This window comes from Grammomys surdaster, unplaced genomic scaffold, assembly GCF_004785775.1.
Source record: "Grammomys surdaster isolate TR1022 unplaced genomic scaffold, NIH_TR_1.0 126660, whole genome shotgun sequence".
Lineage (NCBI taxonomy): Eukaryota > Metazoa > Chordata > Mammalia > Rodentia > Muridae > Grammomys > Grammomys surdaster.
Genome location: NW_021621449.1, coordinates 1,671,906 through 1,695,221, shown reverse-complemented (window position 1 = coordinate 1,695,221; position 23,316 = coordinate 1,671,906). Strand labels below are relative to the sequence as shown.

Sequence of the window (23,316 nt, the reverse complement as noted above, 5' to 3'; positions counted from 1 at the left end):
TAGCAAACTAAGGTGTAAAGTCAGTGACTGCATATAGGCTGAGAGGATTTCCGAGGCCAATCCAGTTTCGGGCATTCAGAACCTCCCTACTGGGAGAGGGACACGTGCTTAGAGCGAGATGCAACTATTAGAGTCTATCGGAAAACAGATTTGAACATGGAGAGGTAGATCTGGGGTCTAGTCCTCATGGTTCCTTCAAGAATGTCCTGGAAACCCTCTGGGTATTGCTTCTTCTCAGAAAGATTGGAACTAGGCCTTCAGTTCATGCCAATAGTGCGGCTAGCTCCGTAATGTGTAGGCCCTGAAGAACACAGTCTTGGCCTGAAAACAAGGCAAATCTCCGTAAGCCAGGAGGACTGAGTAAAGCCAAACTAACTTCATTCCTTTTGGGGGATGTTGATGCCAAGCTATCATCTGGGTTGGGACCAGCAATGGGCAATGCGCCTGCCTTTTAGTAAAGCATTTTGGCAAAATCCTTCATGTTATCTATGTGACAAGACAGGATTATAGGGATCAGATGACAACACAGACAGGTGTGTTTTTCAAAAGTAGAACTTGTGAGACGGAAACAAAACCCCAAGTTATCAGCATTTTCCATCTGGTCAACATGCCGGGGATGCGGCCACTTTCCTTGGTTCTGCCTAGTCCTCATTTTGAGAAAACACTGGACAAAAATATGAAGTCATAGTTAACAAGTTTTCAGATAAGATAAGGCTGCATGGCAGCAGCAAGAACATTAATAACTGAATCCAAGATTTGTTTTCTTTTTTAATGGATGAAAAGATTCTTTAATTAAAAATATGTCAGAGAAAATAGGAAGAATTTTAAAATCCTGCTAATAGTCTTGCAATGCCCAAGGCGTTGGTATTCTGTGTGTTAGGTGACCTTGGACCAGAAGCCCAGGGCTGTGGTTGAGTGTAAGCCCACAGACTTTTGCTGTTAGTGAGCTGGGGCACACAGCACTCACAGCCTTGAGGGGAGGGAGGGGACCTCAGAGCAGATCCCTTAAAGCCACAGGACAATGGAATGGCCAGCCAGCAGTTCTATACCTCAGCAGTCCTTCGGTTCTTCTGCATTCTGGATGCAAAATGAGGACTCTGGAAGTCCTGAAGAAGGAAAACAGAACCGGTTATGGTCACACAAAGAAACCATAGACTAGAAGACAAGTTTGAAATGTGGAAGGGCTGAGGTATGGAAAAGCAATGAGATGGGTTTTCTATCCTTCCAGGAACATACAGAGACAATGACATATGAGCACCCTGAGGATGGAGGACACTTTAGCTTAAGGATTAGGAACAGATGCCTGGCCTATGAGGTCCTGGGCTCTTTCTCGATGGATGAAGCTCTGTGAGGATCAGGACAGTGTGGCCTGGGGCATGGGCTAGCTGTGAGCACACTTTACCATTCTCTCTGCCCCTCTGGGACAGGAGCCATCTTTTTTGCCCTCCCATCACCCACCCCCAGTATCCAGCAAAGTGTTTTGGATGTAGTAAGTACTGGTAGGAGTGGGTATCATTTTACTAACTATGATACATAAACCAACAAGCATTCAGACACCAAGGAGAAAAGTCAAGTGTCTTCCCCACCCTGGAGGGATCGCAATCACATTTAGAGTCTCAGCAACCAAACCACAAAGGCCTGGCTTGAGCAGGAGAAATTAGTCCAAGTGCTGGCTGACATGGTGGGAGATGGGGAATTGTAACAGGTTCAAATCTGACTGGTGGCTTGTCAGTGATGAGCCTGGTTCTAACACATGGGGTTGCATTTTGGGCCACTAGGACTGGGTCAGTATGTCACATGAATTCAGCCTGAGGAACAGCTGGCCTCTCCTGAATTTTGTATATTTTTAGACCAGCCATAGGTAGGTCAGGCGGGAGGAGAGTGGGCAAAGGGGCGTTGAAAAGACCAGAGCAAGCTAGTTGAAGCATGGTATACATTTACAGTAGACTGAATTCCCCCATTCTCTGCTAAAGAGCTGTGTGGCCTTGGGTAAGCTGTTTGTCTTCTCTGGGCCTCAGCTATCACATATGTGTCTCTGAGGCTTTGTGTGCCGCCCCCTATGCCTCTGTCTTTGAGGTTCTTCCTCTTCCCAGGGCTCCTGCCTTTGGCCTCCTAATTTCTGGCTTGTTGGAGGTGTTTCCTCACCTCTCTGGAAGCTTGTCTGGCCTCTCAGCATTGTCCCCTGAGTGTCCAGCTCAGCACCTGGTATTTGAAAGATGTTCTGTGGTAGAACACTCTTGTAGCTTATGGGGCTCTGGGCTTAATCCCCAGCACCACAGGGAGGTGAGGTTAAACCACAGGGAGGGGCCTCTTAAAATGAATAAAACCCTAGTCATTGAAAAAAAGAAAATGAAGTATTGCCACAGTAAATATCATTGTTAGGCCAACTTCAAAGTCAATTTAAAGTGCATGAAAATATCAGAGATATTGGGGGGGAAAATCCAAAGAAAAAGATGTCCCAAGACTGAAAAGGAGAGAGAATGACTTTGTGACAAAGAGGGATGGGGATGGGCCTGAAGCTGAAGCCGGGTCCTAACTGTTTACAATTCTTTGAGAGAGAGGGATGAGTATTCTGACCCTGTGGCTACCCACAATCACACAGAATCCAGCAGTTCTCAGGCTTGGGGTTGTGGGTAACCATGGCCTCCTGGTCTTCCCCCACCCAGGTTTCCCTGGCAGCCGGTCGAGACCTAGAAGCATTTCTCCGATTCCTTGTTACCTTACACTATCTCCATCCTTAACCCTTACTGAGATCACCTCTGACTTCTCTCCAAACCCCACCTTTTCCACCACCCACTTAAGGCCAGGCCAGCCTGCCTCTTGCCTGCACCTCTGGGTTACCTCCTGCCAGCTCCAGCTTCAGCTGCGCCTCGCCACCCTGGCCTCCACATCACGGCTGAGTCATCTCTGCAAAGTGCATTTGTGATCACAGTGCTCTCTGCTTGAAACCCTTGATGGCTGCCTTTATGTGGAGTACAAAAGCTTTTCTGCACCCCCTGCCACAGACCCAAGCCCACTCCAGGGTCCCTACTGTTCCTTTCCACAGTTCCTGAATCCCCTTGGCTAGCCTTTGCCTCTAGTTCTTCACACAGGCTGCTTCCTCCACTGGAGGTGCTGAACCTAAGCTGGCTCCACTGTGCTTCTCAGGTGGTCTCAGTTTACACTCTGGTCCATCCAGAAACTCCAAGCTGCGTGAACATATGTAAAGAGTGCCCATGACTTACATGGCTGTCTGGGAGTCGCCCTACTCACACAGACAAGGACCATGTTGTTCGCTGGCTCTCGCAGAGCTGAGTGGATTGTCCTTTGAACACTCACAGTGTGGAGGGGTGAGGCTGGGAGTGGGGTTGGGGTGGGGCAGAAGTTGTACTTCATAGTACAATCTACGCGGACAGCTATGGAATGGCATACTAGCTGCAGCTCTGCTCTCAGCCACAGTTCTCCTGCACTCAGCATAGTCCCTGGATTCTAGGAAACGGTCAGCCTGGCATGAGCAAGTGGAAGACATCTGCCCCAAGCTTCCCTGCACCTCACTGACCCTTTCCCCAAGACTCTGCCTCAGGAAGAGGATCTCTTACCGTACTCCAACACCCTTTACCCCTTCTGCCTTGGTCTGCTCACTTCCTCTTGCAATGATCCTTGGGGGTTCAATCTAGGGGGCATGCTTACTCTTTCTGAGTAAGCGTGTATGTTCCTCATACCCTTTAGGAAAGCAACTATATCCTCTGTACTATAGAGGGCCTTATGTGATCTCCAAATCCTGCAACTCTCAAAGGATTTTGCACCCTGCTCTCTGTTCTGGTTGCCGATGAAGCCAACTCGGCTGGCTGTCCAGATTGTAGAGCTCCCTGATCTTAGCAAGCCTCAGGGCCATGGAGCTGTGGTCAGCAGCGTCCAGGCATTGTTCCCCAATCCAGGGTCCATACCTGTGACATTTGGTCCCCTCCTTTGGCATATCTTCTAGACTCCAAGCTTCAAAGCCCAGCCTTCCCCTAAGGCACTTGCCAAGACGTGGTTGGCTATGTTTCCAAATCGTCTCTCCTCTCCCAGCCTGTCTCCTCATTTGTGAACTCTGGTGCTGTGCTGAAGCATCCCTAGGCTTTTTTTATTCTTGAGGAAGGTGAGATTTTTACGGTGAGTAAGAAGGGAGTCAGAGGACCAGGCAGGCTGTAGAGGGTAGCATGAAGACAAGACTATTCAGAACGGTTACCCCACGTGGCTTGGTTCACAGAGAGGGTGTTACCCACCTCTCTCGGCTCACTGTAAGACCTGATGACACCATAATGCAAAACACACAATCTCTTTTGCCACAGAATTAGTATTCCTGTAGCAGACAGTGACATGTAGGTACCATCTAGGGCTACCTGAGAACCGGCTATCTGTTAGGTGTGGTGAAAAGCCTTACACTACGCCCGACATTGTGTCTCAGATCTGGATCTTGTTACTGTACCATACCATGGGTGGGAAGTCGAAGTAAGACACAGCCCATGGTGTTTCCCTGGTTCCATCCCATCTCTGGACACCACAGTGAACTACTTGTATAGGACTCCACGGGTCAGTGCACTCTGCTTGACCTGCTGTTCACAGTGAAGCAGCTCTGCACGTGGGGGCTCTCGGCCTGATGCTTTGAGTTTGCTTTGCAAGATCCAGAAACTCATAACATAGCTTTAATGTTCTCCATCGAGAAATTCAGCCAGAAGAAACCCTCCCTGATTTTAAAAGAAGACCCCACCCAGCCCAGGCTCCTCAGCCTTGTGCCCCTCCCCAAGACAGCAACTCTTTCTCCACTCTCACTGGTTGCCATCTCTCAGGGTCCTCATCAGGTTCAGCTGGCCTGACTTCTGAAAAGAGGGAGCATGTTCTAAGGACACTGAGAGCCCTTCAGTGCTGCTCCTGGCAGAAGGTGAGAGATCATTCCCTTGGGAGAAGACAGGGTCGCAATGTATTACTTATGAATCATGGGCTCAGGGAGAAGTGAACAGACCTGTTACTTGGCAAGTGGGTCTAGTTACCTCCTGGCTCTTCCTGGACACTCCAGGCTGCCACATCACCCCTTAGCTCTCAACATGACCCTGTTAAGAACAGATTGAGGTGACTGGGTAGGCTTGACCATGCAGATCTCTTCGGTCCTATGAGAATCTGTCTGGAAATATGAAGGAGGAAGAAGGATGGAGAATTTGGCTCCTAGCCTAGACCAGAGAGAAAGTCTGGGTTTTATTTCCCCCAAGCATAGGAAAAAGTTCATTTAGCTCATGGCCATACTCATTTACTAAACTACAGCCATGAGTCTGTCCCAGCACCAGGCACAAGGGACGGCTTTGAGGAGTAGCTTGGGAGTGCTGAGGGTTCAGAGCCAGCAGAGGTGCAATCATCATAGGAGGCAGTAAAGGATGGGAAGGCAGTCGTGGAAACAGTTGGAGCCAGCAGGGGATGGCTGTGCGAAATGACTGGAGCAGAGGGCGATGAAGTAATAATGAATGTCTGTGCTTTCCGTGAGCAGCTTCTCCGTGCTAGGCACTGCTTGAGTATCCAAGGTAACAGAAGTAGAGCAAATGGCTCCGATAACTGAGGCTCCTGTTGAGTCTGGGGTAAAAAGAATAGACAAAGAGAGGAGTGGGTAGTCTAAATATACCCCCAAATTCATGGAAAAACAGAGTCTCAAAGACCAGTTTGAACAACACTCCATACTGGCTGGCTAGCTCATTAAGACAGCCTTCTGGAAGAGAGAGGCACATTTGGGACAGGTCTTAGAGAAAGGGAAATGTATGTACCTGGAGAAGAGAGGCTGAGCCAGGGCCCAGCGAAGAAGTTTGTGTGGCTAGGAAGAGTTAGCAGTGGGGCTGGCTGTCATATAAGCTGCACAGAAAGAACAAGAAGTGACCTGGCCAAATCCATTGGGTTGGAAAACAAGGGAAAAGAGTTTCCATTTGCCGTGGGTGGTGGCTCTAAAGCAACAGAAAACCCGTGCTGCCATCTTGTTTTTAAAGGGTAGATTAGGTTCATAAAGTGTCAGAATGAAGAAGGGTCAGAAGCAGAAATGATCCTGCCTGGAGGCTCTTAGGGTGACCCAAGTAAGTAGTCACAGGCAGCTCCTTGTGGTGACATTGTCGAAGAAAGATCAGGTGTGATTGCAAAAAGGTGAAGTAAGGGCTTCAGTCTGACAACTCAGAGGATAGGGCAAAGTAGGACAGAGGGATAAACACAACATGCCTAGACTGGATGGTGTAAGAATCAAAATTCTAAGAGGCAAACAAAGAAGGCAGAGTTGGTCAGGGTGACATGAGGCAGGACAGTGGCTTTGTGGCATCAGATGAAGATACCTGTAAGACTGTTGATCATGGATCATGGGTCGGAATGGAGATGGATCTGAGACTTATACATGTGTCCATTACTGTCATGTTCAGATAATTACCATTCACTAAGCACACACCACATGTTGGGAGCCTCACAGTCTCATTTAAGCTTCACAAACCTCAGGGTCAGCAAAATTGGCCTCATTTAATGCATAAGAGATGTTAAAAAACATGCCCAAGATCCGCCAGTACAGAAGAGGCAAATCTGAAAGGTGCTATTTTCTTTTGTAATGTTTTCTTATCGAGTTACTAAGGTGGTATTCTGATAGCGGCCAAGGCATGAAGACAGTCCCTGGGGGATATATTTGGAGTCCTGAGAAAGGCTCTCCCTGAGATGCTTTCCCTTCTTAACTAGTTGCTAATTATCAGCCATCAAATGCTGCTCTCTTAGATTCCCAACATAGAAAATATGGAAGACGCTATGAAATGGATAGGGGAAGAAAGAAAAATGTATGTAGAGGATTGAAAACGGTCACAAAATTGCATTTGTGACAAGCATGCATGGGATTCTGTAGCTAAAGTCTAGGATTGATAGTCTGGCTGGGGACAAGGGTTCTGAATGTCAAGGAGTTTCACAGGAGGAGCATCAAGAGTTGCAGAAAGGAGGGAAGAGGAGCGGTGAGAGAGGACCCGTGCTGATGAACCCACATAGCTGGTCTTCTTGAGCATCACTTCAAAGGGCCTCAACGTTGTAGGGTGTGTAGAATGAGTGAGCAAAGAGGTGAGACAGGAGGTAACTCCTCAGAAGTCTGGCTATTTGGAAAGGAGACAGAAAGTAAACACTAGTTGTCCAAGAGATTCAGTAGAAAACAGATAGAAAGTGCACTGCTGCCTTGTGCACAGGAAAGTTAAGTGAAGCCATATTTTAGTCTTCTGAAAACAGGGACTCAGAAAGCAGGAGACAAGCAACAGATAGAAGCTGGAAATGCTGATAAGAAACAGAAGGATGAAGAAACATCCGTAGGAGACAGATGCTGTTTGATTGTTTGCTCTGGGTCTGATGGATAACCCAGGGGAGGGGGATTTGTTCTCTCATTTATTCACTATTTAGGATGCTGACTGGGTGGTGGGTGCTGTCCAAAGACTGCAGATCAGGCAGTGAAAATGGCAAGAAAAGCCTTTGCCTTCACAGGGCTTTGTTTCCATTCCATCTGCAACACTTGGGACCACCGGACTCTCAGAGACAACTCAAGGGAAAAATGAAGTTTCATAGATAGTTTCAATTCCATCACAACAGGAAAGGCATGGACCAACAACTCAGTCCACAATGATGGGGGCATGTGGTAGGGATCTTTACAAGACTATATAGACAGGAACCAGAGACTGTGACAAAAACCTGACCCTGGGTCTAACCTTCAAAGATGCACCCCTAGTAGCCAGCTAGGCTCCACTTCTAAAAAGTTCCACAATGATACCAAAATGTCCCCACATGATACCATCAGCAGATGAGCATTTAAAACATGAGCCGGTGGGAGCATCTTACATTCAAGTCAAAACACTCCATCTGTGGTTATCATAACACAAAATGTATTCAGTCCAAATCTAAGCATATCTAAGAATTAACAGTTCCAACACCATTTGTAAACCCAAGTCTCAGGGGAGTGGGAACAAAAGAGAGGAAAGAGTAGAAGCAAATATGTCAAAGTACATGATATATTTGAAAACAACTGTCTTTATTAAACTAAATGCTATGAATAATGAATATATCCCCCCCCAAAAAAAGCTGGAGGAGGGATATAAACTGCAGGGTCTTATGAAGACTCACAGCAATCTCTTAATTGTGAGCTTCTGTTTAAAAAATAATGAGTTACATATTTCTAATATGCAATGATTCGAAGTAAGTATTCACATTCCAAAAAACTGAAACAAGAAAAACTGCAAAACCAAAAGTTGGCAGGGAACTGTCAAGCTTTCTAGCTCCATCCTGAGAACTGGTGGCTGTGACATCATTTGAATCCCATCAAGCTTGGGCACTCCTGTCATTTGCAATCCATATGACCCCTTTCTTGAGCTGATTCCACCAATCCCCACAGGTTCCTTGGCAGACGTTCTATATCCCCAACATCTCAAGCATCCTGAGGTCTTCTTGTATCTCATGTTTTTACCCTCAAAGTTTCACACATCTCTCTGTCAGAGAATCCCTGAAGTGGGGATATGGCCCCATTGACCTTCCAGCCCTTCCTTAAAAATATGGGTCCAAGGCCGGGCGGTGGTGGTGCATGCCTTTAATCCCAGCACCTGGGAGGCAGAGGCAGGCAGATATCTGAGTGTGAGAGTTCGAGGCTAACCTAGTCTACAGAGTGAGTTCCAGGACAGCCAGGGCTATACACAGAGAAACCCTGTCTCGAAAAAAAAAAATGGGTCCAAGCCTCTGTGACCTTGTAACTCTGGATGCCTACAAAACCAGCACTGTGTAATGATGCCAAGTTCTGCCCAGAGCTTCCGCAGTAGCCAGACTTTTTAGACCACAGCTACTATAGCCTCTTAGTGCTTGTGTGGTTAAACCTGAGAAAATACTTCTCTAGGATTCCTTTACAAATGGAATGCCCCAGTGGCACTCTCTTTTCAAAGGTAAGTCTTTTGAATGAGTTTGCAGTTTTACACCCCTGAGTCTCCAGTGGGCGGTCTTGCCACTTTAAATGTGCTGCTGTCTTAGTTAGGGTTTCTATTGCTGTGATGAAACACCATGACCGAAAGCAACTTGGGGAGGAAAGGGTTTATTCCACTCACAGTTCCACATTACAGTTCATCATCAAAAGCAGTGAGGGCAGGAACTAACTCAGGGCGGGAACCCTGAAGGAGCTGATGCAGAGGCCCTGGAGGAGTGCTGTTTACTGGCTGGGTCTTGGTGGCTTACTCAGCCTGCTTTCTCTTAGAACCCAGGACCACCACCAAAGGCATGGCATCACCCACAATGGGCTAGGCCCTCCCCCATCAATTGCAAATTACAAAAATGCCCTATGGGCTTGCCTATAGCCTGATCTTAAGGAGGCTTTTCCTCAGTTGAGGTTCCCTCCTCTCAGGTGAGCTTGTGGCCTTGACATAAAACAATCCAGTGTAGCTGCTATTGTGGACAAACAACATTTTCCACATCTTTCTATGTGACTTTTTGTTCCAAATTACGACTACATACCTGACTGAAAGCATGCAGCAAAAAAACATATCACAACTTGAATGCTATGCTGTCTCAAAGTTACTTTTTAATTCTGTCTTGCTTAAATTTCAGGGTACAGGCAGAATGCAAACAAACTGTTTCCAGGCTGTAACCAAATGACTGTAGCCCGGCTCCCAATAGAGTCCTTGCTCCCATTGAAGTCTCACGAGCACAGTCTTTACTGTTCATGTTTTTATCACCATTCTAGTCTCCCAAGCTTCAACTGATCAACCTCTGCTTACAGCATCCTAGGATTTCTGAAACTCCTATCTCCAAACTCTTCCAACTTCTTCCTATAAAACTAGTTCCAAAGGCCTCAGAACCGCATAGGCAGAGTTAGTTACAGTAACAACCTCTTCTGAGACACCAGTTTTCTGAAATGGTTAGTGTTATTGTGACCACAGCACCTAAGGGAAACAATTTAAAGAAAAAAAAAAAAGATGTATTTTGGCTCACAGTTTGAGGATGTTTGGTCCACCACTGCAGAGAAAGCATAGTGCAGCATCTCAGCTCAGATTGGTAGGGGCTGTTCACATCATCAGAAAACAGAAACTGATAGAAAAGGCTGGCTATGACCTGTCTTTTCTTACCTATTTCCACCAGATAGACCCTCGCCTCTTTAAAAGGCTCAACACTTTTCCAAAACAAAACAAACAGTACCACCAGCTGGGGAACAAGCACTCAAAGAATGGTGCTGGGGTCCAGGAATGGCTGCACAAACCTCTCAGATTCTGATCTCAGCCAAATAGGAATCATTTATTGAACACCACACCCCAAGACTGATCCATCAGAGACATGGTCCAGATTCTGGAACTGAACCATGACCCCAAGTTAAGATCTTATAGGGCTTTTTAAGCCTGATATCTACAAACATCTGTGTCAAGTTATTCTCTCAATCAGGATTTAGGGAGAGGGAGATTTTCTTAGGAACATGTCTTTCTTGCACATTTATCATGCTCCCACTGGTTGGGGTATTCAACTGTAGCAAAGAACTTGCCTTGTCTAACATTCATGTCTTAACTTGCCTACTGGGATGGGACTCGTCTAGCATTTATGTCTTAACTTGCCAACCAGAGTGTCACCTGCCCACGTACGTGTCTCTTTCTGCCAAGTAAGATATCAGTTCCCAGGGAGGTCTTGGGAACTTAAACTTTACTCAACCCCTACTCAAAATAGAAGTCTTCTTTTAAATAGTTTCTTATATCTCTTCTGCTGGAGTCTATCTCAGGGGCAGCTCATAAAGGCAAACACCGTAAATGCTTATGCACAGGTGCAAGAAGTGCTGCTGGGTGGTTGGTTCAGATCCAAGTTTATTGTGGCTAACTACACAAAGGAGTTCTACTGACTTCTATCATGATTGGTTTCCAAGAACACAGAAGATAACAGTATATTTAATCAACTTGACATTAAAAGTTTCCTAGAAACAGCAGAAACATGTAAAGTTTCCTTATAATAGCAGGCTAGCCAGGTAACAGTTACCTAGGCCTTAATATTTTACCTTAACTTTAACATGAGCCACTAGGAGACACTTCAGATTTGAACCACAGAGGATTAAAATATTGGAATGATTTGGTAGGACATGGACAGGAATCTAAGGCTTGGCTTTTTCAAGCAGCATAGACATTGAGCTTGAAGATGGGCCTCTTAGAGTCACCATCTCGCTCGCATCTTCTGCCTTTGAGTGTGACGGCAACTATCCTAATTTGCTTTCAATTGCTATAAGCATCTTGATGAAAGGCAAGTTGGGCAAGAAAGAGTTTATTTGGCTTAGAGATTATAGTCCATCATTGAGAGAAGCCAAGACAGGAACTCAAGGCAGGAACCTAGAGGCAGGACTAAAACAGAGGCCATGAAAGAGTGCTGCTCACTGGCTTCCCTCTTCAGTTTGCTCAGACTGCTTTCTTACAAAACTCAGGACCATCTCTCCAGGGATGTGGCACTGTTAGAATGAGATAGACTCTCCAAAATCAATCAATCATTAATAAAAAATATACCCTAAAGGCTTGCTTACAGACCAATCTGAAGAAACCATCTTCTAAATTAAGGTTTTCCCTTCTCAGGTGACTCTAGACTGTGTCAAGTTCAAAACAGAACAAAACAAAACAATAACAACCACAACACCTAACCAGTACAATGCCATGCCAAACAGATTCTATTAGAGCTATGTTAGGTAGTGGGCTTCTACAACTTCTTTCAGTTGCTTATGGAATCCTATCACCAGTCAAGATTTTCTTGGGTCTTTCTCCAGTAATTAGAAATGGGGAAGAGATGTGAAACCCGGGCCTTGAGTGACTCCTTATGGTCCTCAAAAAGGGATAAACAATGGCGGTAAAGGGATGTTGTTTGTCTTACTCTCCACAACATGGTAGTTTGGGACACACAGGGATCATCCACCTTAAGTTTTATCTTATTTTAGAAGGTTTGCCCAATTGCATCAGACCCACCAGGACAATTTTCCTTTTGATTCACTGAAAGTCAGTTGATTGGAAGCATGTTTCTAATATACTGGAAACTCACAGGAATAATGCCATCATATTAATTAGGCCAGCTCAAATTCAATGGGAGGGAATCACATAGGATAAATGCAACAGGGTGAGACTCACTGGGACCATCTTGGAATTCTATCTACCACTCAGCTAGAGAGTCGCCTACTTGGTTTCTCTATGCAACTCTTTGTGTACCTCTAAGAAACCTGGCTTTTTGCCTCAAGACATCTGTTCCTGCTCTTGCAGACATTATTCTAGAGCAAAAAGAATTAAAGCTTCGTTGGTTCTCAGTGATGAACTCTAGCATCCACTGAGGCATAGAATGGAGATGCAGCCTTGACTCAGGTGGAAAAGTCCTCCAAAGATACTGCCCTGCGTGGAGAACCCAGTTGAACTGTGTCCAGACTATTGACGTAAAAAACCTGAGAAAATAAATATGTGTTATTTTAAGCTGCTAAGTGTTTAGTAATTTGACAGACAGCATACTTGGTATGATTATTTTTTAAGCAGTGTTAGGAATGAAACCCGTGGCCTTACACGTGTTAGGCAAGGCCTCTGTCATTGAGCTATGTCTCCAAACCCATAATGGTATGCTTTTAATATCATCTTAAAGACTCCCCTGCAACACACAGCTCTAAGACCGCTGTAGTGCTTCCTTGTGATGCCTAGAGTCTTGTACCAGTCATCCCAGACACAACCTTTGGTGGGTTGAGAAGATCAGGAAGCACGTGAGAGTGCCATATCGAGGGATGGGCTTGCCTGTTCATCTGCTCCATGGGTAGCAAAGCTACCTGTGCCCCTCCCCATCCTGACTTCTGGAGAATGTCGGAACAGCAGTACCATAGTGACCCTCAGACGTTTAGTTGCAGAAGGACACGGTGTGTAAAGGGGGGGCAGGATGACTGAAGTGTAATTTCAGAGTCCAGGTTTACTTTCTCACTCACAAAGGATTAAAGGGACTTACTGGGGACTCTGCAGTACTAATTCAGCCTATTTCCTTTGTTTTAGCCTGATCCTTTATTTAAATGCAAAGCCCTCCAAGGGGCATAGTTAAATGGTCAGCTGCTTCTGGGGGTATGGTGCAGGGGGGAATGTCTCCCTAGTTTTCTAAAAATGTATTTATTCACTTTACATCTCAATTGCACCCCTCTGTCCCTCCTCTCTTCCGACCCCCTTCCTTATAAATTCCAATATCCCTTCCTCCCTCTCCTCAGAGAGGGTACCTCCTCATCCCACTGAGGCCCAGCCAGCAGTCCAGTTAGGGGAACAGTATCCAATGCAGGCAACAGAGTCAGAGAGACAGCCTCTGCTTCAGTTGTTAAGGGACCCACAGGAAGACCAAGCTGTACATGTGCTACAAATGTGTAAAGACGCCTGGATCCACTTCTGCATGTTTTTTAGTTGGTGGTTCAGTCTCTGAGAGCCCCCATGGACCCAAGTTAGTTGAGTCTGTAGGTCTTCTCGAGGTGTCCTTGACCCCTCAAGTTCATTCAATTCTACACTGCCCACCCCCCACTCTTCCACAAGCCTCCCGAGCTCTGCCTGTTGTTTGGCTGTGAGTCTCTGCATCTGCCTCCATCTGCTGCTGGATGAAGCCTCTCAGGAGACAGCTGTGCTAGGCTCCTGTCTGCAAGCATAGCAGAGTATCATTAATAGTGTCAGGGGTTGGCTCTCTTACAGGTGACGTCCCTAATCCTTTCTTGAGAAGTCTTGATAAAGTAGAGAAAGCAAGAACACAGCACAGAGAAAAGTGGCAATTCAGAGATAGAGAGCAGAGCCGAAGGAAATGAGGCAGAACCCGGAACACACAGATGCCATGGGGGCTCTGCTCAGGTTAGATGCTCTAACCAAGCCTGGTCCTGGCTGCACACCTCCTGTTGATATAAACAAAAGGGTGTGAATCATGCTGCCCTAGAAGAAATCCTGCTCTTGGGCCACGGTCCATCTCATCATGTTTGCAATGAGCACTTCCCATGTGCCAGAATCTGGACTGGGGGCTGGAGATTCAAAGACAGTCAGACTCAGATGCCAAGCTGTTGGTGTCCCCAGGGAAACGAAAGCTCCCCATGAAGTGAAGTGAGCATGCTGAAGGTGCCTGGGGTGAGCAGGGATCACAGTAGGGGTTTTGTTTGCTTGATTGATTGATCTTGACATCACTGTTTAATTTTTCATTTTTAATTATTTTTAAGGCAGAAACAATAGTGTAATAAACTCCCATGCAGCCATCACCAGGCTCCAACCAACTTTATTAATGTTTTATTAATATTAATATCATGCTAGCTAGTACATTTTACTGTATTTTAATATAAATTCTAGATAAGCATTTTACTCATAAATACTGCATCCATCTCTCATGTAAGCCTTCTTTAATAATCAGGAGATTAGCTAAATGGGACTTCCATCCTAACACCTCTGCCCACCGCCACAGGAGACTTGCCCCCAGGAGTCTTGCCAAGGACTTGGAATCTCAAACATATCTGGCTTGAGGGTCTTTGGGTGTAAGCTCCCTGTAAAGCTGTGCGCTTGTGCACTGGGGACCCAGAACCTGGGTCTCATGGTGGGTTGTACTGGTCCAATCAACGCTACCTCCATCCTCCCTAACTGAGCCCTTCTCTCTGTCCCTGCTGCAGATTGAAATGCTAGAACACAAATACGGGGGCCACCTGGTATCCCGACGCGCCGCGTGCACCATCCAAACCGCTTTTCGCCAATACCAGCTCAGCAAGAACTTTGAAAAGATCCGTAACTCACTCCTGGAGAGCCGTCTGCCTCGGCGGATCTCGCTGCGCAAGGTGAGGGCACCCACAGCGGAGAGCCTGGTGGCAGAGAAGGCGCTCCTGGAGGGCTGTGGGCTCCTGGGGCTCCCGCTGGGGCGCTCGCCCTCCCTGCCGCCCACCTTCGCTGGCTCGCTCACCGAGCTGGAGGACTCCTTTACCGAGCAGGTGCAGTCCCTGGCCAAGTCCATCGACGACGCCCTCAGCACCTGGAGCCTCAAGACCATGTGCTCGCTGCAGGAGAGTGGCACTTACCAGCTCCACCAGGCACTGCACCCGAATGCGGGACAGCCAGGCCTGGAGACCGAGGCGGCGCGGGAGCCGGAGAGCGGTCCAGGGTCTGGAGATGAGGCGGGTGGCCTGTCGCAGGGTCACAGCAGTACCCTCATGATGGCTTTCCGGGATGTCACGGTGCAGATCGCTAACCAGAACATCTCTGTTTCCTCCTCCACCGCCCTGTCTGTGGCCAACTGTCTGGGCGCACAGACTGCCCAGACCACAGCCGAGCCTGCAGCCGCCCAAACCGAACAAGGGGACACCGAGGCTCAAGAGGTCTCGGAAGTCCCAGCCTCGGAACAGATGGACCCACCCAGTGAGGACTCAGAGGCAGCGGAGAGCCGCGCCCAGAGCGCACATGAACCCGCGGTAGCCGAGGCCGTGGTGGAGGAGGCAGTGGCTACCGAGGCAGAGGAGGAAGAGGAAGGGACCAGGCAGGCAGGGAAAGGGGCGGAGGCCGAGGGGGGCGACAACTCTGAGCAGCTAAGCAGCAGCAGCGCTTCCACCAAGTCTGCCAAATCTGGCTCAGAAGTTTCTGCCGCTGCCTCCAAGGAGGCCCTGCAGGCGGTGATTCTGAGCTTGCCGCGCTACCACTGCGAGAACCCAACCAGCTGCAGGTCCCCAACGCTCTCCACGGACACCCTGCGCAAGCGGCTCTACCGCATCGGCCTCAACCTCTTCAACATGTGAGTGAGCTTGGAGTCCAGGGAAGGACAGGAGGGAGGAATCGTGGAGGTCTTGATGGGTACCAAGATCCTGACAGCATCTTCCCAGGGTCCTCCCAGGGTCCTCCCAGGCAGTTTGTGCCTAGTTTGATATCCTCGCCTGGGCCCCCAGGCATTGTTTAAGAAATACACAGTATATTTTTCCAGATGACCAACACATTAAACACAGGTTTTTACAACTATTACTTCCTAAGGTGAAATGGTGGGTTTGGAAAATGGGAAAAATATAGAGTTGAGCACAAGCGATATGAAGACTGAGCAGGAATCATTGAGGACGAAAATGATGTTAGGTGTTATTTCACTGAGGTCACAAAATGAGGAAATGACGGAGACAGAAGAGACAGTGGAAAAATAAGATAGAGTCCCCGTGGAAAACTCAGTCAGCAAGCCTGAGTTCTGTCCCCAGAACAGACATAAATGTGGAAGGAGAAAGATGATGCTACAGGGTTGTCATCTGACCTCCTGTGAAGGCTATTCCTTCTCCCCACAATAACAATTTATTTGAAAATAGTTTTTGTAAAGTAGCAGAATAGGTAAGAAGAGAGAAAGACAGAAAAGAACTATAGAGAAAGCCATGTGAATAGAAAAGGGATTAGGAAACAGGAGAGAAATTGATGCCTGCCGGAACGCAGAGACTCAGCGAGACTGTACGCAAGAACACGGGCAGGTCCACACTGAGGAAGTAGACGCTTCCATCCCTGGGAGATACTCACTGGTACTCATTAACCCTTCCTCTCTCGTAGCTCCCAGCCCAGAGCAGGAATCCTTTCCTGTGCTCATTCATTCATATAACTATTACTGTCAGGCCTGTACCACACAGATGAGTGAGACACAGCTCCTGGCCTTGTGATGCTCACTGCAGTTCACAGCACACCTGTGGTTCGCCCCCGCAGTATCTAGAGATTGGAAACATCCTCCTATTCCACAGAGTAGCAAACAGGCTCACAGGAGGGTGGAAGGTCGCACACTGTTCAACTGTTAGTAAGAGGTAAACTTAAGCAAGGCCAGAACCATTGATCCTTTTGTAGATCAGGCTGCCACCTGGCGAGCACAGCTCCCCGACAGCACTCCACTGCGACCCCACCCCCATCACTTCTGCATGTGAAATCAGATACCCTTATCCTCCATGTCAGTGATTCCCAACCTATCCCTAGTGATGAGCCAGCTGTATCCCCCTCCTCTTATAGATGGGAAGACGATGCCTTTGCAAAACACAATACAAATGAATTGCTGGGAGAGAAGTCACAGGCTTGGATGTCCTGAAAATGTCAAACATTTGAGGAAAGGTTCCTCGTGATTACTTACTTCCTCTGACCCAGTGAATACTGCAGAGGTGCAGCTAGAAGAGCCTCCCCCAGCCACCGGGGGACTATAGAGGGTATCCAGAGCAAGACAGGGACAGAGAAGGGGCTTCCTCTTCTCAATTCAAACCACATACCTGTCCCCAGCCTCCACCTCACCCCCAGCCCCACTACCCACACCTTCCCAGCACCCCCACCTCACCCTTCTGGCTGTTCTGGTGACAGTTACTCCCATGGAGAGCCTCAGGGTGAGCCTGGGAAGTAGATCTCACTGGGTTTATGGGAGACAAGACAGCAGCCCCAAGCAGCCTTGACTTCCTCTCTCCTCCCAACTCCAACCCTTCTGCAGAAATCCAGACAAGGGCATCCAGTTCCTGATCTCACGTGGCTTCATCCCTGACACCCCAATCGGTGTGGCCCACTTCCTCCTCCAGCGCAAAGGCCTCAGCCGCCAGATGATAGGAGAGTTCCTGGGCAACAGCAAGAAGCAGTTCAACCGAGACGTGTTGGAGTGAGTGCCCATGATGGGGGCCCTGCCCTCCTTCCTTTCGTTCATGTCCTGGACCCAAGAATTCTCACTGTTTCTTGGGAGGTGGGACTCCTTGCTCTGGCTTCCTGTGTAACTATGAGTACAGTTGTTCATTTGATGGTAGGATGAGCCTGGAGACTTCAGGAGCTCCAGGGACACCCTAAGGCATAAGAAACAGGAGGGGGAAGGGGGCATAAAAACAATTAATGAATTGAGCAGCTCAGACCCATTTCTGCTCGAGGATGGCTCCTTAGCCTACCTTCTCTCTGCACCTGCCCCAGCAGCTGCAGGACACCCTTGCCAAGGCTCATTTTCATATTGGTAAGATGCAAAACATGGAGAAAGGAGGCTAAACTGAGGGTTATTAAAACAGGAAAATACTATGATTCCATAAAGATGAATCAACCGACAAAATTATCCCCGGAAAAGCCTATGCCTCAAACTCCAGGAAATGACTGGGGTGAGGGCTATGGGACTATCTCAGCTATGCTGGTCTCTGAGCTGCTCAGTAGCTACATCTCCAGAGGGCAGGGTGGCACTTCTCTGGCTGGAGAACAGCCTTGGGACCTCCTCTCCCTTGGGAAAGGTGAGGAGGGCCCATAGGTTCTGCATTGGGCCCCTGGGAAAGCCTGTTCTTGTTCTTACCAGAGTGACGGGGGGGGCTGGGAGCTTGGATGGTCACTGTGAGTGTTTCTGGCCAGTGCTGAGCAGATGAACAAGATGACTTCTCTTAATAGGGCAGTCACAGCACTCTTGCAAAGTAGACATGGCATAGGTCCTCTGTGCCCCAGCCTGTGAGGATGGAACGATTTGGCCCTGTGGATGGACCAGTTGTTCTTTGAGAATGAGGTTGGATATCCTAGCACATCTCATGGTCTGAAAAAAAAACTTAAAGGCCCAGATGGCAGCTCCTTGCATGTTCTGGAGTCACTGATGGTGACGGGGAAGTGTTGTATCAATGCAAGTAGGACAGCAAGGGCTGAGCCCTGTCTGAAGGATCTCTGCCTCCCTGAATGGCATTAGCTAGGCAGAACCAATGCTTTGCCCCTGCCCACTGGGAACTGGGGCCTGAGCCTGCGGTTTCACACAAGAAGAGTAGTGAGAGCAGAAAAAGTCTAGCAGTTCCCATTTGCTCTCTTACCTTCTCCCTCCAGCCCCACTTTCCCTGTCCTGCCAGCTCTGTTAGGTGGTGTGTCTCAAACAGATGCCCAGGAACTGATGCAGGGAAGCCAAACAATTCAGGAGGAAAAAGACCACATTTCCATCCTCTCCTGGCCCCATCCTGACCCCTGTGTTCCATCTTTGGCCTTCTGTCCCTTTCCACTAACTGCCTTCTGTCCAACTGTCCCACGATCCCAGGGGACTTTGATTGTCTCTCTCTTCTGGGAGACAATAGTGACCCTGCTCCCCTCATGGCTTCCTCTGGTTTGTTTGTTTGTTTTTTCTGCCATGCCCCATCACCAGGCAATTTGGCCTGTATTCCAGGGCCAAGCCCACATTTGATCCAGAACATTCAGGACACAGGTTTTGTGCAGTGAAAACTAATAGTCCCCTTCCCTGGAGACAGGGCATGGTAGAGAATGGATGATCAGTGGGGGATAAGAGCTTCAGACCCGGGCCTGCTGCTGTGGCCTGTGCTGGAGAACCCCGGGCTAGGGAGTAACCTCGGAGCCCAAGCTTGAGCCATGTCAGCTAGTATTTCTGGTGAGAGGCGGCTGGTGGGTAGATTTTAAGAAACTGTTGTCTCCCTTTCCGGGTGCTAAGTAGCTTGGGGAAGGTGCTCGCTTAGATCCTGTTTCCTTATCTGTAAGATGAGAAAGTTGGGCTGTGTGATCTCAGAAGTCCCCCTGAGTTCTGTGGAATCTGTCATCTTTCCCGTTCCTTGGAGCATTTGCTGATGCATTAGGGCAGGTGACTCTCTGCCCTAAATGTGGGGATCTTGCTTTGTCACCCTGCCAGAGTCTCAGAGCTGCCCTCAGGCTTGAGGGCAGTGCTGGGGCTTCAGGGAAGAATAAAATGACCATTTACTATTCATTTAACAAGCATTGAGTGCCTGTTCTATGTTAAGAATAAACCTGGACTGGGCGTTCTGTATATGCATATGGGAACGGGCAAGGCTCATGGTCTCAGGAAATGTGCACACCTCAACATGGATGGGGACGGATGAGAGAGAATATATTTTTAAATCAATAAGAAGACAGGGGCATCTCTGCTGGCATCCTGGGGGTGGGGAAAAGGGTAGAATACAGAGGAGAGGCATGATGCTGTGCCCACAAATATCCTATGCCCCATGCTTTATTCTGCAGGTACAAATCCTGCCCCAGAATCTGAACTTCTGATACACTCAGCCCCTGGATTGACTCAACACCACAGAAAAGAGCCCTGTACCCCAAGTTCATAACGTGCCCGAGAAATAGTAGCATCTTCCTGCAAAAAGCCAGCAGGATGTGGAGAAACAGAGAGAGTCAGGTGTCAGCGTGGAGAGACAGGACACTGGGTGCATTGATCTCCTCCACTCCAGCCCGCTACCTGGAAACATTAAATAATCAGTTCTTCCCTCCTTACTCCCACTGGACAGAGCACAGGAAGTCACAGCTGCCTGGTATGGCTTTGCCCAGACTGGAAAAGCTTCCCTGGGATACTCTACAGCCCTGGCCTCCCTGCCCCTGCAGGAAGGCATTCAGAGAGTCACATCTATCCCATACGTAGCTGTTTGCCAAACAAAAGGTGATAAATCACCCATGTCCTCGGAGACTGAGACAGGCCAAGCCACAGAGTTCCCCAGCAAGCGGCAGTAGAAGGGAAGACGGAGTTGGAATGACTCTCAGAGGGACAATTCTCATTTCAGAGGCAGCATTCACACCTGTGAGAGGAAAGAAAAGAGCAGGAGCTAGCTCAGGTGCTTTCCCAAGCCTGAGCATACCACCATGGGCCCTGACCCCAGAGTGCAGCCCTTGCCATTCTTAGCCACTGATGGTTCTGGGCTCTGGGCTCATTCTCCCAGAAGAAACATTTCATTTGAATGGGAAGTGTCACAAGCTCATGTACTTGATCACAAGCTGGCTTTGTTGTCACAGATGGTTATAGAGTCTTTTGGTATCTGTCTGGTTTGCAGGTACAGGATGAGGAAGATAGAAGATTATAAAGCCCAACTCTGGTTCTGACCCTGTCTCTCTACCTTCTGATCTGCTGAGATATAAGCTAGTGTCCCAACACTCCCCATCTTTAAGCTTCCTGACCAAGCTTTTCCAGCCATGATGAACTGTACCCCCTCAAACTATGAGCCAGAACGAATCCATTCTCACTTAGGTTATTTCCTGATGGGTGTTTGACCACAACAATGAGAAAAACAGCTAATCTAAAAAATTGGTTCTGAGCAGTGGGGCCATGACTCTAATAAGGCTGACCATGTGGCTATTGGTCCTTAAGACCTGGTGATAGGAGGAGAACATGGAAGAGTTTGGAGCTTTAGGCTAGAGAAGTCTTAGAAGGCTATGGGTAGAGCTATCACAGTTATTGTTTGGAAGAACAAGATGCTGATTGAAACACAGATGACGAAAGGTCTTGCTCCTGAGGCTGCATAAGTAACCAAAAGTCTACCAGGACCTGGACTAGAACCAGATACTACATCTGTTAAAGCATCTGGCTGGGTCCCAGATTCTGAGCTTTTAATGAGACTGGATTTAGAAGTAACAGACCCTGGTTTTGAGGCAGCATAGCATTAGAGGAGTCTGGCATAGTCATGACTCACTGCAAATGCAACAGACGCCATCCTGAGGCCACTATAAGCCCTGGATGCTGGATGTGAAGGTGCAAGAGTTGGCATTTGCCGCGTTGAGCCTCAGTGTTGTGCTACTCCCATCCTTCCTTGACAGAAATATGTAACTTATCTTTGGATTTCGAAGGGGTTCACAATTAAGAGACTGTCTTGAGTCTCAGAAGGGATTGTGGAATTTGGAATTTTGAGCACTGCTGGAACCATAAGACTTTGGTGACTTTTGCGGCTGGTTATACTGGATGCGTTTGGCATTTTGAAAAAGTGCTTAATGGGGGTTAGAGGTAGGATACGACGGTCTGAGTGTAAAGTGTCTCCCACAGGCTCATGTGTTTGAACACTCAGTTCCCAGCTCACGGTGCCCTTTTGGAAGGTCGTGGAACCTCTTGGACTTGGAGCCTACATGGAAGGCACAGGGCTCTAAGGGCAGAACTAGTTGGTTATAGGTCCTGGTTCCAACCCAAGCTCTCTGCTTCCTAATCCACTAAGATGTGAATAAGATGCCTGAAGCTCCCACGGTCACCAAGCTGCCTGCTGCCATTCCCTACTGTGGTGGACTGTGTTCCCCTGAACTGCAAGCCAAAATAAATCCTTCCTCCCTTAACTTGCTTCTTGTCAGGTATTTGGTCACAGTGCGAGAAAAGCAACCAATGTAGAGTGAGTTCTAGTAGGCTTATAATCAAATAAGAATAAAGCTATCAAAGGGCTGTGCCCACTCTAAGACATTGGCTGTTTGGTTTTGACATCCATGTCTGTTGCATAAGGGTCATAGTAATCTGCTGAATTATGCCTTTTAAAGTGCATGTGACGTGTTGAACTGCCTGAGACCCAGGATGATTTCTATAAATGTTAGCTGTTTCCATTTTTATTTTTCCTACCTAAGACTGAGACACATCAGAACCTTTCTGCTGCTTTTTCAGAGCAGAGATACTTGAGTGTGCCAGTTTTGGTTTGATGTCAGATCCACTCATCAGATGACAACTTGCTAGAATTTTCCAGGGAGACACGGGAAAGAACAGGATGGGACTGGCTCATTCTGGGGACTACCCTATATCCTGAAGACATTCCTTCTGGATATACAAAAGAGACACCTTGCAAGCCCAGGTATATATAGGAGGCAGGCAGAGCTGGGATCTTTTAGGGCTAGCTGTGCCCACCACTCCACCCACCCACAGTTTTCCTGTAGCTGAGAATTTAGCTCTGCTCTATTTCCTTCCTGAAGTGTCCGCTTCAGTGGGCTTGAAGGCCATCGGATGGGAGAATGTTCTGGGCCAGCTGTGAGCAGTCTCTCTTCTAGCGTGGCTGATTCTTTCCGATGTGAATCACATGTATGAGGAGAATACCCCTGCCTATCATTTCAGTGAAAATGCTCTAAGGGCAGCTTTAGGGTAATGCTGCCAGCAGGAAGTTTCTGGCATGTTCCTCCTTCCACTAGTCTTCTCCAGTCCTGTGTGAAGTTTCAGTACACACTAATTAGCATTTGATGTTAGAGTCAGATTTTCATGACTTCATTTCCACCAGCATATGTCTGTTGGCCAGAATGTAACAGGCTTGTTCTTCTTGGGACATTTTTAAATGAAGACAGATTGTCTGTCACAGTCTGGAAGGCTGTGGCCTTTCTGGCTAGCAAGAAATTCTTTGAGAACATCTTGCCCACTCATTGCTGTAATTTCAGAGCAGACTTTTTGCCTGAGGAATTCTCTTGTGGAGAGAACAGTTAGGCTGTGGCTCAGGGAGACCCCTCCAGGGTCTAGAGGAGGGGAGGGAAAGAACCACGTAGGAAAAAGTCTTAGTGCTATTTCCAAAGCTTTGAAAAGTTCTCTTCTACAACCCAGAGGGACAAGAAGGGTGTCTTTTAAAAGTGCTCTCTTGAGGTAATATATATCATAATGGTAAGGCACTTAACTTACCTTGTATAAAGCCTCAGGTTCGAGTCCCGGAAC

At 47.8% G+C, this 23,316-nt stretch overlaps 1 protein-coding gene across 2 annotated transcripts in view; it reads left to right on the top strand.

Annotated features, from left to right (window-relative positions):
• Iqsec3 (IQ motif and Sec7 domain 3) overlaps positions 1-23,316 on the top strand; it is a 99,615-nt gene that overhangs the window by 50,671 nt on the left and 25,628 nt on the right. The window contains exons 4-5 of one of the 2 annotated variants that reach the window (XM_028761134.1): positions 14,624-15,729; positions 17,419-17,580. In XM_028761134.1, the coding sequence (XP_028616967.1) occupies positions 14,624-15,729; positions 17,419-17,580 (1,268 nt within the window). Of the gene's footprint in view, positions 1-14,623; positions 15,730-17,418; positions 17,581-23,316 lie in introns of those variants that run through there. The other variant, XM_028761135.1, reaches the window with a different exon arrangement.